Below are 12,356 nucleotides of genomic sequence, written 5' to 3'. Positions count from 1 at the left end.
AACACAGAGAAGTAACATCTTTGCAAGAGGATGCCCAGTTTTCTGTCCCAGTACCCACTGGTCGCTGGTCTGTATCTTCTGTCTAGGACAAAATCACATGCAAATTCATTAGCATTAATAGGCTGGAGAGTGTTTGCTGCCGTGACTTCCACGATGCTGGATTACAGATTGCGCTCTGGGGGTGCCCCTTCCCACACCCCCATCGCCCTTTCCTCCATCAGCTGGCAGAGACCCCAGCAAACCGACCTGGCCGTGTTTCTGAGCAGTGACTGTACGTTCGGCTCAGAGGGAGTAACAAGAAGGTGCAGATGCAGAGAAGGAGGCCTGGGGCCAGCTGCAGACTCCAGCCAGCTGCTGAGCTCAGTGATGGGTTTATCGTTATTTCTGAGAGCCTGAAGCCCTGGCTGCAGTTTGCTGTAATTTTCAAGGTCAGATTTTTGCTTGCTACTTGTAAGAAGTTGGGTGGTACCTGCTGCTTTGCAAAATGCTGGATTTGAGCAGTGGTAACCCAGGCAATGGTCCTGCTGTTGGTTATTCTCTTGCTCTGGAAGTGTCTTGCCCCACAGCCGGGCACGTCCGTGCCCAGCCAGGCACTGCCTGAACCACGCACCTGCAGCATCCCTGAGCGGAGCTGCTTGATGTGACCCAGGCAGGTGATCCCCTGTTTTTCTCAGGGAATAAACCATGGAAACTGGCTTGAGAGTGAGCTGGAAGTTGGAATCAGGGTCACGGTGCTGTCAGGCTGGGTCTGATTTCCTCTGGACCCCATGGGAGAGGCACCATCTCCTTCTCACGCTCCTGAGTTAAGCTGCGACAGCTCTCCCAGGGAGCAGCCAGGCAGCAGTATGGCACAATGCTGTGGGGCTGGAGGAGCTGCCGGGGGACTTGGATCGTGCCTGAGAAAAGGGGGTTAAAAGCAGGTTTTTGCAAGCCTTTGCCTGCCATTTTAAACGGGAAGGATGTTTCCCTGGCAACGAGATGGATGCTTCCCAGCAGAGCATATGGCTTCCATCGACTTTGATTTACCGGCGTGTTGAAATGGCAGCTACATAATCTCTCTTCAGCTTTAATGTGTCCATGCCCTGTGTTCCTGTTACTTGTGAGCTTTAGAAGACCGTGGGTCCAGCCCCTGTGGTGCTGGCCTTGCTCCCAGCCCGTCCCGGGGCTGGAGCTGGCAGGGTCGCATGTGAGGGCTGGGTCTGGGGACCTTTGCAAGGAGGGACCCGCACAGAGGACTCGAGCATCGCCCGGAGCAAGGAGCTGCAGGGTGGGCAGGAAAACCTTCCCTGCCTCTGCTGCCTTTCACCAGCCGAACAGCTCCTCCTTCTCGGAGAATATAATCCGCAGCCCTCTCTTCCTATTCTCCTCCCTGCTTTAAATCATTTTTAGATGCTTTCCACCTTTCACCACACAATTATCTGCCTCCTGCAGCTTGGTATTTATTGTTGTGTTTACCGCCGCGGGGAAATAAGGAGAGGGAACAAACCTGTCATTTGCTGAGCGGGGGAGCTTGGGGGAGCTGGTTTCTGTGAGCTCATGGCTCTCTCAGGCTCGCTGGCGTCTGCTGGCCCCGTTGAGCTTGCACGGCAGCCTCCTCATTGCTGCCTATCACTGGCTCTCCATTCTTCGGCAAATTTGATGAAACATGTCCAAATATTAGAGAAGGACAGCAAGGCAGACAGACAGGGCAATCGCACGAGCCTCATTGCCTTAGGAACCAGGATAGCCGGAGAGGTTCATTCACGCACCCAAGTGTTGCTGGGGTTGGTTCCTGGCTGCCCGTGCCTGTCTGGTTTGTAGCTGCGAGCAGCAGCGAGGGCCAGGCACGTGGCTTGGGGACCGGCTGGGTACGGTGGCCTTAAATGAGATTAAAGTGTAGGGCTGGCCTGCAAATGGCTGCACTGCAGGGACTGGGGGGACACGCACCATTCCTCCCCTCTTCCACTGATGGAGGTTTTTGGGGAGCTATGGATGAGGCAGCGCCTCCTTCTTTGCAAGTATCCAGGTGAGCCAAAAAGCCTTGGTCTGCACATGCTGGCTCTCACCCCTCAGCCCTGATTGCAACAAGCCCTCCAAAGCTGCCCAGCCTGAAAGGCCTTAAAAAAGAGGCTCCCTTGTAACTGAGGTTGCCTTTATTTCTTCTGGCAGGACCACGGCTTTCCCCTCTTCTCTGGGGTTGTTTAGCTCTCCGGGTAGCCTCTCCCCTTGCAAAGGGCTCTTGATGATGGGGGGCTGCCCCGTGCTCCCCCCGGTGCTTGGGGCTGAGCCGCACTCGCCTGCTCACCCATCCGCACCGGGCCGCCCACTTGCTGTGTTCAAGTCATGCTAGAGAAGAAGCAAGAGATAATAGAAGTGATTAATAGCCAGTTGGCGCTGGGGATTAATTTATCAGGTGCAAGGAGAGGCTGTGCTCTGGCAGATCTGGCACTGTGTGTGCAGGTGAGGCTGCCCCACTCCCATCGGGGCCGGTGTCACGAGCTGGCCGTTCTCTGTCATGAGCAAAGGAGACACCGACACGGGTGGTGGCGAGGAGGATCTCTCCATTGCTCCTGGGGATCAGCGTGGCCGGGGCAAATCTGGCTACAGCTCAGGGAAACTTTACTGCTGTAGAGGGGAGATTGATGGAAAAGGACTTTGAAGAGTTGCAGCTCCTGGAAGACCCAAAATAGTTATATTAGTGGTGAACTTAGACAGAGCTTGACTGGCAGCTGTTGTGATGCTCTCCCCTCCCTGTGGCATAACTGGCTGTTTCAGCGATTTTTTTAGGGCTAAAGAGCACTGTCTTTTTAAGCCTGAGCTCTCTGGAGATCTGGGTTTGTTTTGCATCCCTTCACCCTGAGCAGCTCCTCCAGGCCTGCCTGTCCGCATGGCCAAGGCACTGTTCCCAGCAGAAACATTCTCATCCCAACAGGAGCAGCTTCACGGACATGAAAAGCACCAGGGCCGTATTCTGCCACCTTTGCTGTGGAGGAGCATGCCGTCCTGCTGATGTGGGGAAGAGATGCAGAGCTCCAAAACTGGCCACTGACCCTTTTATTTCTTGTTGCTGGACCTAATCCTGCGTTCTTCTGCGTGGCAAACTTGGGTGTCTCTCAGGCATCGCTGGGTTCAGACCTGGCTGAGCCGAGGTAGCACAGCCCCCTTGGCTTTTGGGGGTTATTCCTGATTTGCACCGGTGTGACTGGGGGAGAGTTGCAGAGAGGGAACATGGTCCTACTAATTGCAGCACTCCCATTATTCCTCTGAGTATATTTTTTTACCCAGCTTGGGGTTCATCATCTTCTGGGGACTAAAATCAAAAGGCTGTGAACCAGCTCTCCTGCTTCTTGGCTCTGAGCTCCTTCCTAGTCACTAGCTGGGACAAGAGAAGTAAGATTAAACAGATGGCAAAATTACCAAATACTTCTTTTTTCCCCAAGACTCAGTTAATTAAATAAACTGATGAGCAAATGAAATTAGCAGTCCTGTGGTGATGCTTGCGTTTTACGCTTCGGCGTTATCCGTTAGCCTCTGGCTCCGAGAAGCCACATTCTTGTCTTCTCATTACTGAGGCATGAAGCCGGGGATGGACCCAAAATCTCGTCCGTCCTTCTTTGCTGTTAGCTGAGAGGGAGCCCGAGAGCACAGCTCTGGGGTCCTGCCTTTACAGAAGCATAAACCATTGGCTGAGGCGTGCGGAAAGTGAGATTTTTAAACTCAACATAAGGATTTTGAGCCATTTAGTTGCCTGCCGTGGGTCTGAGACGGTTCATGCGGCTGCTGAGAGCCGCGGAGCCTCTATGTAGGCAGCTGCCTGCGGATGTTCTCGGCGAGGATGCTCGTTTTTGAGGTGCTGTATTTCTTGGCGCTGTAAAAACTAGTGCAAAGTCAGAGACGGGGAAGCAAAGCTAAAGGAGCTCAGAGACAAAGCTTGTCCTTTGCGGGCAGGAAACCTCGGGCTCCAGCTGAATAGCTGATTCTGGGACAGACCTTTGAAAAACTGGCTACTATTCCTGTCTGCAGCAGGAACCAGCCCTGCACATTTTGAGACAATCTTCCTATCTGCAATTAGACCAGAGCCTATTTTTGTATATCCCATTCCCTCGAGGAATGTTTAGATGAGATGCAGCATTACATTTTACAGGGACATCTTGCTTTTAACCCAGTTTTAGAGCTCGGTTAAGTCAGGTCAAGTGACTTGTCCAGGTCAGTCAAAGGAGCTTGACCCCTCAGCAAGAGGATTTTTTATTCCTGCGTGCTCCAACCATGCAGCATAGCCCTTGGCTTCTTAAATTTATTTCATTTTTTTCTTGAAGTGTTGCGGAAAAGCAGGACTTTGCCCTTAAGAAACAGAAATAACTTGATCTTCATATACAGATAAAGGTTAGATTAGGAAGGCTTGTATTCCTGTACTCACGAATAATGAGTTCTCAGAGGTAGGGAGGAAGCAGAGGCTTTTTTTGGGGAATACCCTGTGGGATGAAACAGAGGCAGTGCTCAGATTTCAATCTGAATAACATGGGTATTGCATGAGACAGCAACTTTCCCCTCACATTAAAATCAATGAACGTGCTCTGAGTAAATGCCTGCGCAGACGTTTTAAGAATTACTTAAATGTCCAATATTTTATACTCTTAATTTACCTCCCAATGCACCGTAATTGCACCGTGGTCTTAAGGATTCTCTCCCGTGAACCGTTTCTGCAGCTGCATGAATATATTTCTCCTCACCAAGTTTTTAAAAGAAAACCTCAGCCCAGCAGTGCTGAATCGCGGCAGAGACAGACTCTTCTGGCAGGTGCACGGGCTTGATTAATACTTTGGGTTTTCCTCCAGACATCTGGCTCCTCTGAGGCTGCGTGTGCAGGGCAAGGAGAATACGCAGACAAGCATTTGCCAGTGATTCATGTTTGAGGACAAAGAGGAACATTTGAGCTAGAACTTTGCATGTGGTGATTATTATTAATAAGGCTTTTACTCTGAGTTGAGCAAGTTAAATGATTAGAGCCAGCCTGTAAAAGAAATAACCAATTCCTTAAATTTAACCCCTTTTCCTGCTGTAAATGTTCAGATCTTGATCTCCATTCCCCAACGTTTCCAGACGGTGTTTGTTCTTTGAGCCTTCAGTCCAGGAAAGCTCTTAAGCTCGCTCTTGCTTGTATGTGTGGAGATACATAATCCTTTGCTGGACTAGGGACAAGGCATGTCATGCAAACCCCATTTCTACTCAAATTCCTGCAGTTCATGGGTTCAGGTCAGGACTCTGGCTCTGGGCACTTGGGGCAGATGATGCTGTTTCTGCTCCCTGACTCCGTTATAAGCAAGAGGGAAAGGCTGGAGGAGCTCTCGGAGTGGGAACTGATTTCAAAAGTGGTGGATGTTGAAGGAGAAAATATATATGAACCCATATCCTGCCTTTTTTCTGAGAAATGTGCTGCCTAAATAGAGGGAAGGCAGAGGAAGAGAACTTTTGTGACTTGTGCCCATACAGTAAAGCTATGGATGCCTATTCCTTTTTCCTTAGTTTGCTGTGATGGATTTGTGAATGCTCCTTGTCTGCCCATAAAGGAGAAAACAACCTTCCCCAAAAACCTGAAGCAAAGGAAATCTCATCCCCCTCCCACTTCCCTGGGATGGAAATGTGCAGGCATGTTTCAATAGCTGCAAGGGGAGCCAAAGCACAGAAGCAGGGCACGGTGCTCCGCCAGTAGTGCTCCTGCTCCCGGCCACGTGTCCGGGGAAGACCCCAGAAAACCTGATCTGCTGGAAAAACACCTCCCATTTTTGCCACGTCGTTGTCACACAGCAAAGAGAGCAGGTTTGCTGCAGCCACGCACAGGGGCTGGGGGATGTATCCTGGGGCCTTGCAGGTGGTGGTGGTGGTGCAATAGGTCTGATCAGGAAAATAAACCCTCTCATTTTCCTTCCCATCCCAGTGCCACCGCTATAACATGGTTTGGGGTCTCTAAGACCTGCTTCTCTGTAGCCTGATTAATTCTCTGTATTATTACCTGCCTCCTGGAGCGCCGTTTAATGTAGCCCTGCTGTCCACACCGCAGCCGCCTCCGGGACGCTGCTTTGGTCCTCTGGAGATGCTCCATTGCACGTTTTGCACCACCATCCTTAGTACACTTCATGGCTTTGTACACACAGGGTGGTGCGTATCAGGGCTGTTCAGCCATCGTCTCAGTGCACCGAGAAGGCAGAGGAGCTATTAACGTTGTCCCAGAGAGGCCTTTGCTAAATACTTATTAAAAAGTTTATAAACCATGAGCATCCCTGCCTTGGAGCCAGCCTGCGTGTTGCCCATAATGTTTTCTACCCGCATAGCTGCCCAGGGAGCCTCCAGGCTCCTCCGAGGAGCAAGATCTGGGCTGGGCTCGGGCGAGAGGATGGGGCTGGGCATGGCTGAACCTGCGGGGAATGAGACACCATCAGGAGCTATATTTGGAAAGGAGAGCATTTATTAAGGCACAGGACCAAAAGGCAGGACTCCCTGCTTCTATTTTCAGCTCTGCTAGTGACAGAAGTTGCCTTGGGAGATGATTTTGGCTGAGACTGAGGGATGTGGAAGCTTGGAATGAGGCATTTAGGCTCATATTTAGCCTTGTAAATGAATAGCCGGGTTGCAAATCACAGCAGGATTGCTTACATGAATAAAGATGATGGATGCTCCTGGCTGAGGGATAGGTGCAATATGGCAGCGTCTTTACCCCTGGAAAAGTCATGGCATTATCAGAGTTTTGCTTCTGATTCACTGGAGATTTAAATTGGGCTGTAAATAGTCCCGTTCTGATTATGAGGCTCTCTGAGTGTTAAAAGGCATTCGACAATCTATTTCTCTTCAATATGGATATTCTTTCACCTTGGTTTATTGTCATTGCTGCATTTTCACTGCCTTTCATTTACGTTGAAGTTTTAGATACTTGAAAGCCAGCATTTCACGGAGACCACAGCAAATGGATTGCTGGGATTACAGATGGATTGCCCATAAGCATTCTGGTTTTATTTTAGCACAATTAATGTCTTGTTTACATCCCCAAAGTAATTTTTTAAGTGTGTTAAATCTTTTAAGTTGTTTTCCATTGTGCAGCTCTTAAATGCCTGTAGTAAAATACTCCTTCCTTTCCAGCTTTGCTCTTTCTAGTTAAACAAATCACTAATTCCCTTTCCCAATTCCAAGGAAAGCCAGTGAAATGTGTAACAAGCACAGTGGCTTGTTACAAGCTTGTGCCACCTCCTTGTTTCGTATCCCTCTCCATTGCGTCCAGGAATCCAGTTGCTAATTATTGGTGCTCCATCAGAGGAAGCCCGATGTTTTTGCATGTCAGCGAATGTTGTTTGAATACAAGTATTTCAGGAATAAATTTAAATGTCTTTTTAAATTCTTATGTAAATGGGCGTGTAGATTCCTTTTGGAAGGCAAATGAGATGATTAACCTGAAAAGCTTTATGATGATTCCGTCATATGCTTTTACTGAGGGAAAAAAAGGACAATCTTTCCTGTTTCAAGTAATTTTAAGTATTTTTTTTTTCAAGGGGGAGTTCAGTCATTTCTTTCTCCAATGCTAACGTGAAGCACGGTTGATGTGAAATCTGGATATGCAGATGTTGTGCTGGGATTTATAAATTGTAATAAGAAGCTTGCCATGGGTGTTTTAAGTCATCGTAACCTTTGGATGTAAAGCCAGACTCTGGAGGACTTTGGATTTATTAGTATTAGCAGCAGTCAGATTTGCACAGCTGAGTCTTGGCTGAGCTTAAAGGTCTAAGCAACAGGCGTGGGGGATCCCGGAGCAGCAGAAGGTGCTGGGTGCTTGTAGGAACGGGTGGTGGCAGTGACATGAGGTGTCCTTCTCCAGTGGCTCGAGGAATCTGGAGCCAGCCTCCTCCATGCCATCACTCTGCAGAGGAGACAATGGTCCAAAACCACATGCTGCCCTTTGCATCCTGGCCTGGGTTTGGGAGAGGCTGGTGCTGGCTCCAGCCGTGCATCGTGTAGGACCCAGCTCCTGTCTGCTCAGGAGAAGGATATTGTCTTCTCCAAAGCTCTAAGCAGAATTGGCATCTTTAATGTAAAAATCATTAGATGGGACATAATTAACGTTCCTTATTGCATGTTAATGTTACCCAGACTCAGGCTGCAGACATAATTTGCTTTGATTAGATATGTAGCTTTAAAAATTAGATTAATCCCAACCTCTACACTATTTATTGGCCTGTTTCCCTTTCCCTAGCTATCCATTATTATCTGGAGCCCTTTCTTGCACTGTCTGGGTAGATTAGGTGAAACTAAAGCAGAGTCAGCCTTCCTGTTCCCCACTGCCCTCCCTCCGTGGGAGCTCAGAGGATACACACCATCTCTGGTGCTGACATACCTCTCAACTTTCTTCTTCCACCCCCTATCCATAGGGGATCTGCAGGTCCTTCAAAGCCTCCCAGGAGCCATACAGACCCCAGCTCCCTGAGTTCAGTTTCTTTGCAGAAAGCTTTCATTCTCTTAGTCTCCTTTTGCAGCCTCCCAGAGGTTTGTGGACCACAGGGTCAGGCAGAGCAGCTGTGCATCACCGTGGAGCTATTTTGGGATGCTTGTGCGGCTCTTTCTGTGATGAGCCAGTGCCTGCATCCCTTGCTGGCAGGACCGTTCCTTACCCGGTGGCTGAACGTCCCCATCGGGACTGAGACGCGGAGATTTTGGTCCACGTGGGATTTGGCCATGGAGCTCCCATGCTTCATTAAAGAAGCGCGCACCTTCCCCGTTGCCTCCCATGCTCGGCAGTGCTGTAATTAATGCTGGCCCTGCAAGCACGCTCTGCATCAGGTCTCCCCGGCAATGAGAGCCCTGGGGAGCGCAGAGCCAAAATTACAGCAGCACCGAGCTGGTCCCAGGGAGATGAGGGGAACGGTGAGACAGGAGACGAGGCTGCAGCGATGTGCTGGGGAAGAGAAGAAGCAGCACCCAGCTGTCCCGCTGCCCCAGCAGCACCCGGAGCTGCCCCGTCTCTCCCTGCATGACCGCTGCTTGCAAAATCCACCCTTGGGATTCGAAGTGATGAAGCGATTTCTTTTCCTTTCTTTTTTCTGCCCCATCAATATATGTCTAGTGACAAATTTAACATACAGGAATCCTCTTTCTCGTGGTGTTTGTCCCTGCCAGGACTCCTCGTTTGAGCATGGCTTCATTCTGGATCTGCCTGAAGTGATCACCTTCCCCAACACGGTGTGCAAGTCTGCGTTGATATTGGCACTTTGCTTTCAGCACCTCCTCAGGCATTTTATTGTGATGTTTGGTCATAAAGATACAGCCCACATTCTACTTCTTTAATCAGAAAAAGTAGGATTTTCTTTTTCCCTTGATCCTTTTCCATTATCTTTTTTTTGTTTTCCTCTTCTTTTTCTTCTTTCATTGATTATTCATTTGTTTCTTGCTCCAACATAGGAGTTTGCAGCCAAATCTGGGCCATACCAGGAGCAGGGCTGCCTGACCCAGTTGCAGCTCCTTCCCTCCAGCAGTGCGGGGCTCTGCTTCCCCTGCCACAGTGCAGGCAGCAGCGGGGTCCCGTCTCCAGCTGGGCCTGGCCCAGGCAACATGGAGGGATGGATGGAGTCCATTTGGCTGCAGGGCAGGTTGTAGTTGGGTTGTTTATAGCAAGGGTTTTAAAAGACCAGCTTGGGGAGAAAAAAAAATTTAAGAGAGACCAGAGAAGACATTAAGGGACATCATGAGTGGGTTTCCAAGGGATGTTTTCTTACTGTCTTGAGGTTGTTTCAAGTCTCTGGGTACCAGACCTGGTGTGAGAAGAGAAAATTTGCAGTGAGAAATCAGGCAATTGTCCTTATCTGGTCTGTGCTGAATTCATCTTGTTGCTGACAAAGCTCAGCCTTCTCTGAGATGACTCTAAAGGTCCCTTGCCTCCAGCAGGCAGGGATGTTTCAGCCTGTGGTTCAAATAAATACTGCAAATCCCCTTGTTTTTACTTGTTACTGTGATATTAATGGTCATTGCAAAGCCACAAGCATGACCCAGTGGTGTGAAACTCCTTTTCTTTATACAACGAAAAGGAACAGCACCCACCAGCTGAACTGTACCTTATAAATATTCAATATGCAGTTTGTAGGAATGTGAGACAAAGCCAGACAGTTGAATTATTTAATGCTTTTAAAGAATGCAGCTTTTAGTTTCTCCCTGCACTGGCCTACTTTATTGTATCAGTAAATTGATCTTTAGTAAATTAATTTCCCTCCTTTTGTTTGAGCAAGCAGTGGGCATCACTGGCTGGTGGAAACCTTCTCTGTCTGTGAGCAGGATGCCAGGACACCTCTGTAGCTGTGGACTCGGGCATTGAGTGTCAGAAGAGAGTCGAGCTCCTGTCATTCATCTCGTGCCTTTTGATTTGCATTAGTACATCCAGCGTTCACGAAAAGCACAGAGCGGGCAGTTTTGATGGGGGCAGCCTATGAATAACAGGGTGATGTGGCACTTCTGAGGCTGCTTTTGGGACAACCCATAGAAGCAGATGTCAATGAGACCTGGACGCATACTGTAAGGGGGGTTTGAGAATCTCCCCTGTCATTTTTGTGGCAAATAAAAGAGGCTGAGTGAGCTGATATCAAAGCTGGGTCCCCAGGCTCCTGGCGGGATGGGGCTCCTTGGTGTCTTTGCAGGGCTGGGACAGAGAGGCCAGCCCAGCTGCCGCTCCGATGGCAGGCTGTCTCTGGCTTTGTACTAAGGTACTAGCACCAAGATCACATCCCTTAGACTGGATCAAACCCCTGCTGTGTCCCGGGTCTGGCCACAGAAGAGCACCTCCTAGTGATACTACAACAAATCTGGGAAGTTGCCAGCTTTCCAGGCAGTAAAGAGTTAATCTTTAAATTAAGCATTAAATCAACCCAAAATGTCCTACCCTGGCAAGGGTGGGAAATGCAGTCCTTCTCCTGTGTAAGCTTTTGTGGATGAAAATGCATAAGCAGGGGATCAATGGAGTTTCCTCTGGGTTTGTGTTCAGGCCACACTCCTGCTCTTAGCTAGTCTGGTCACTTGTTACCATGTTAATAAATGAGCATTTCCCTGCTCGTTTGCACGCTCGTTGAAAGCATGTTGCAGTAAGAGCTGATGGTTCCTCGGGGAAGTAATATCAGGGGTTATCAGAGCCCCTGGGAGGGGAACTGGATTGTCACTGGCCAAACTGGAAACAGCCCAGTGGGTCCTTCCGTGCACAACTTTTCAGTTACTAGAATCAGGGAATTTACTTTCTCTTTTTACACAGTGTGGTAGCAGCAGTGCAGTGAATATGTACAAAAATGCTCTCTGGACTAGTTTGAGCAAATGTGAAAAACTCCTGCTCTGAAGACTGACGTTCCTGCTCTCTCTTTTTTTATTTTTTATTTTTGTGTTACATAGTTTTCTATTAGTTTTCTCCTGCCTGGTGCTGTCTGTCTTTTCGACCATTGATGAGTACCAGAACAGCTCAGAAGGGGCCCTTTACATCCTGGTAAGTTGGAGGGTTGCAAATGAAACCATCAGGAGCCATTAAAACAAAGTCAAAAACACAATAAAAACCTGAGGTTGGGAGTGTTTAACTGGGGCGAGAATTTAAACTGTTGCTTGTGAGAAGGGGACCACTGGGACCTGCAGGTAAGAAATAGGGAAAATGTAAAAAAGGAGAAATCAGTATCAAGAACACGCTGAACACAATATTTTTAAGGATTTTTTTAAAAACCTTCTTCCCAAATTTTTCTTTTTTCTGCATTTATCTCGTTGCAAAACACAGTAGCGAGACTGATCCCAACTGAAAAGCAGTTTCATGTCCAACAGCTCCCAATATTAAAAGCTGCGGATGCGCTGCGTAGGGAGCAGCCCACGTAGCTGCCTCCTCTCCCACACTATAACATCCCTGCAACTATTTGATCCAACATCAAACTGCAGAGTTTTGCTCCTTAAATAGCCTGGCATCCCTCACACTGACAATGTGGCTTCTGCCATCAAGAGCCAGCAGAGATCTTGCACGCACCACCACGTCACGGGGCTGCCGGATTCATGCATTTCCTTTCCTTTTGTCTTTCCTCCTCTTCCCCAGTCCCTGCCCTACATCGACATCAAAAGGCGCTGCAGACTAATTAGGGCTTTGTCAGGTTTGACATGTGAGGAAGCTGAGGCAAGCGCCGCTAGTAAAGAAATCGGAGGGAAGGGAGCGTGCGCAGGGTATTCAGGTGGCGATGGAAAGAGCTGCGATGCACATCATCGGCGTGCTCGCTTGGCGTCAAGGGATAGAGGATCTCCACCGCCCCTGCACCGGCTCACCCAGCACCCAGAGACAACCCAGTCCAGTTTTCTAGGGAAAAAGCTCAAATCCCCTGTGAAGACCTAGACAAGAC

At 48.9% G+C, this 12,356-nt stretch overlaps 1 protein-coding gene across 1 annotated transcript in view; it reads left to right on the top strand.

Moving 5' to 3' along the window:
- The first annotated feature begins 11,076 nt into the window (after positions 1-11,076).
- KCNQ2 (potassium voltage-gated channel, KQT-like subfamily, member 2) overlaps positions 11,077-12,356 on the top strand; it is a 44,293-nt gene continuing 43,013 nt past the window's right edge. Inside the window, exons 1-2 of the mRNA XM_009326893.1 lie at positions 11,077-11,084; positions 11,383-11,473. Coding sequence (XP_009325168.1) covers positions 11,077-11,084; positions 11,383-11,473 — 99 coding nt within the window. The remainder of the gene's footprint in view (positions 11,085-11,382; positions 11,474-12,356) is intronic.

This window comes from Pygoscelis adeliae, unplaced genomic scaffold (genome assembly GCF_000699105.1).
Source record: "Pygoscelis adeliae isolate BGI_AS28 unplaced genomic scaffold, ASM69910v1 Scaffold286, whole genome shotgun sequence".
Classification (NCBI taxonomy): Eukaryota; Metazoa; Chordata; class Aves; order Sphenisciformes; family Spheniscidae; genus Pygoscelis; species Pygoscelis adeliae.
Note: the sequence above shows the minus strand (reverse complement) of the source record. Positions and strands in the feature narration are given on the sequence as shown.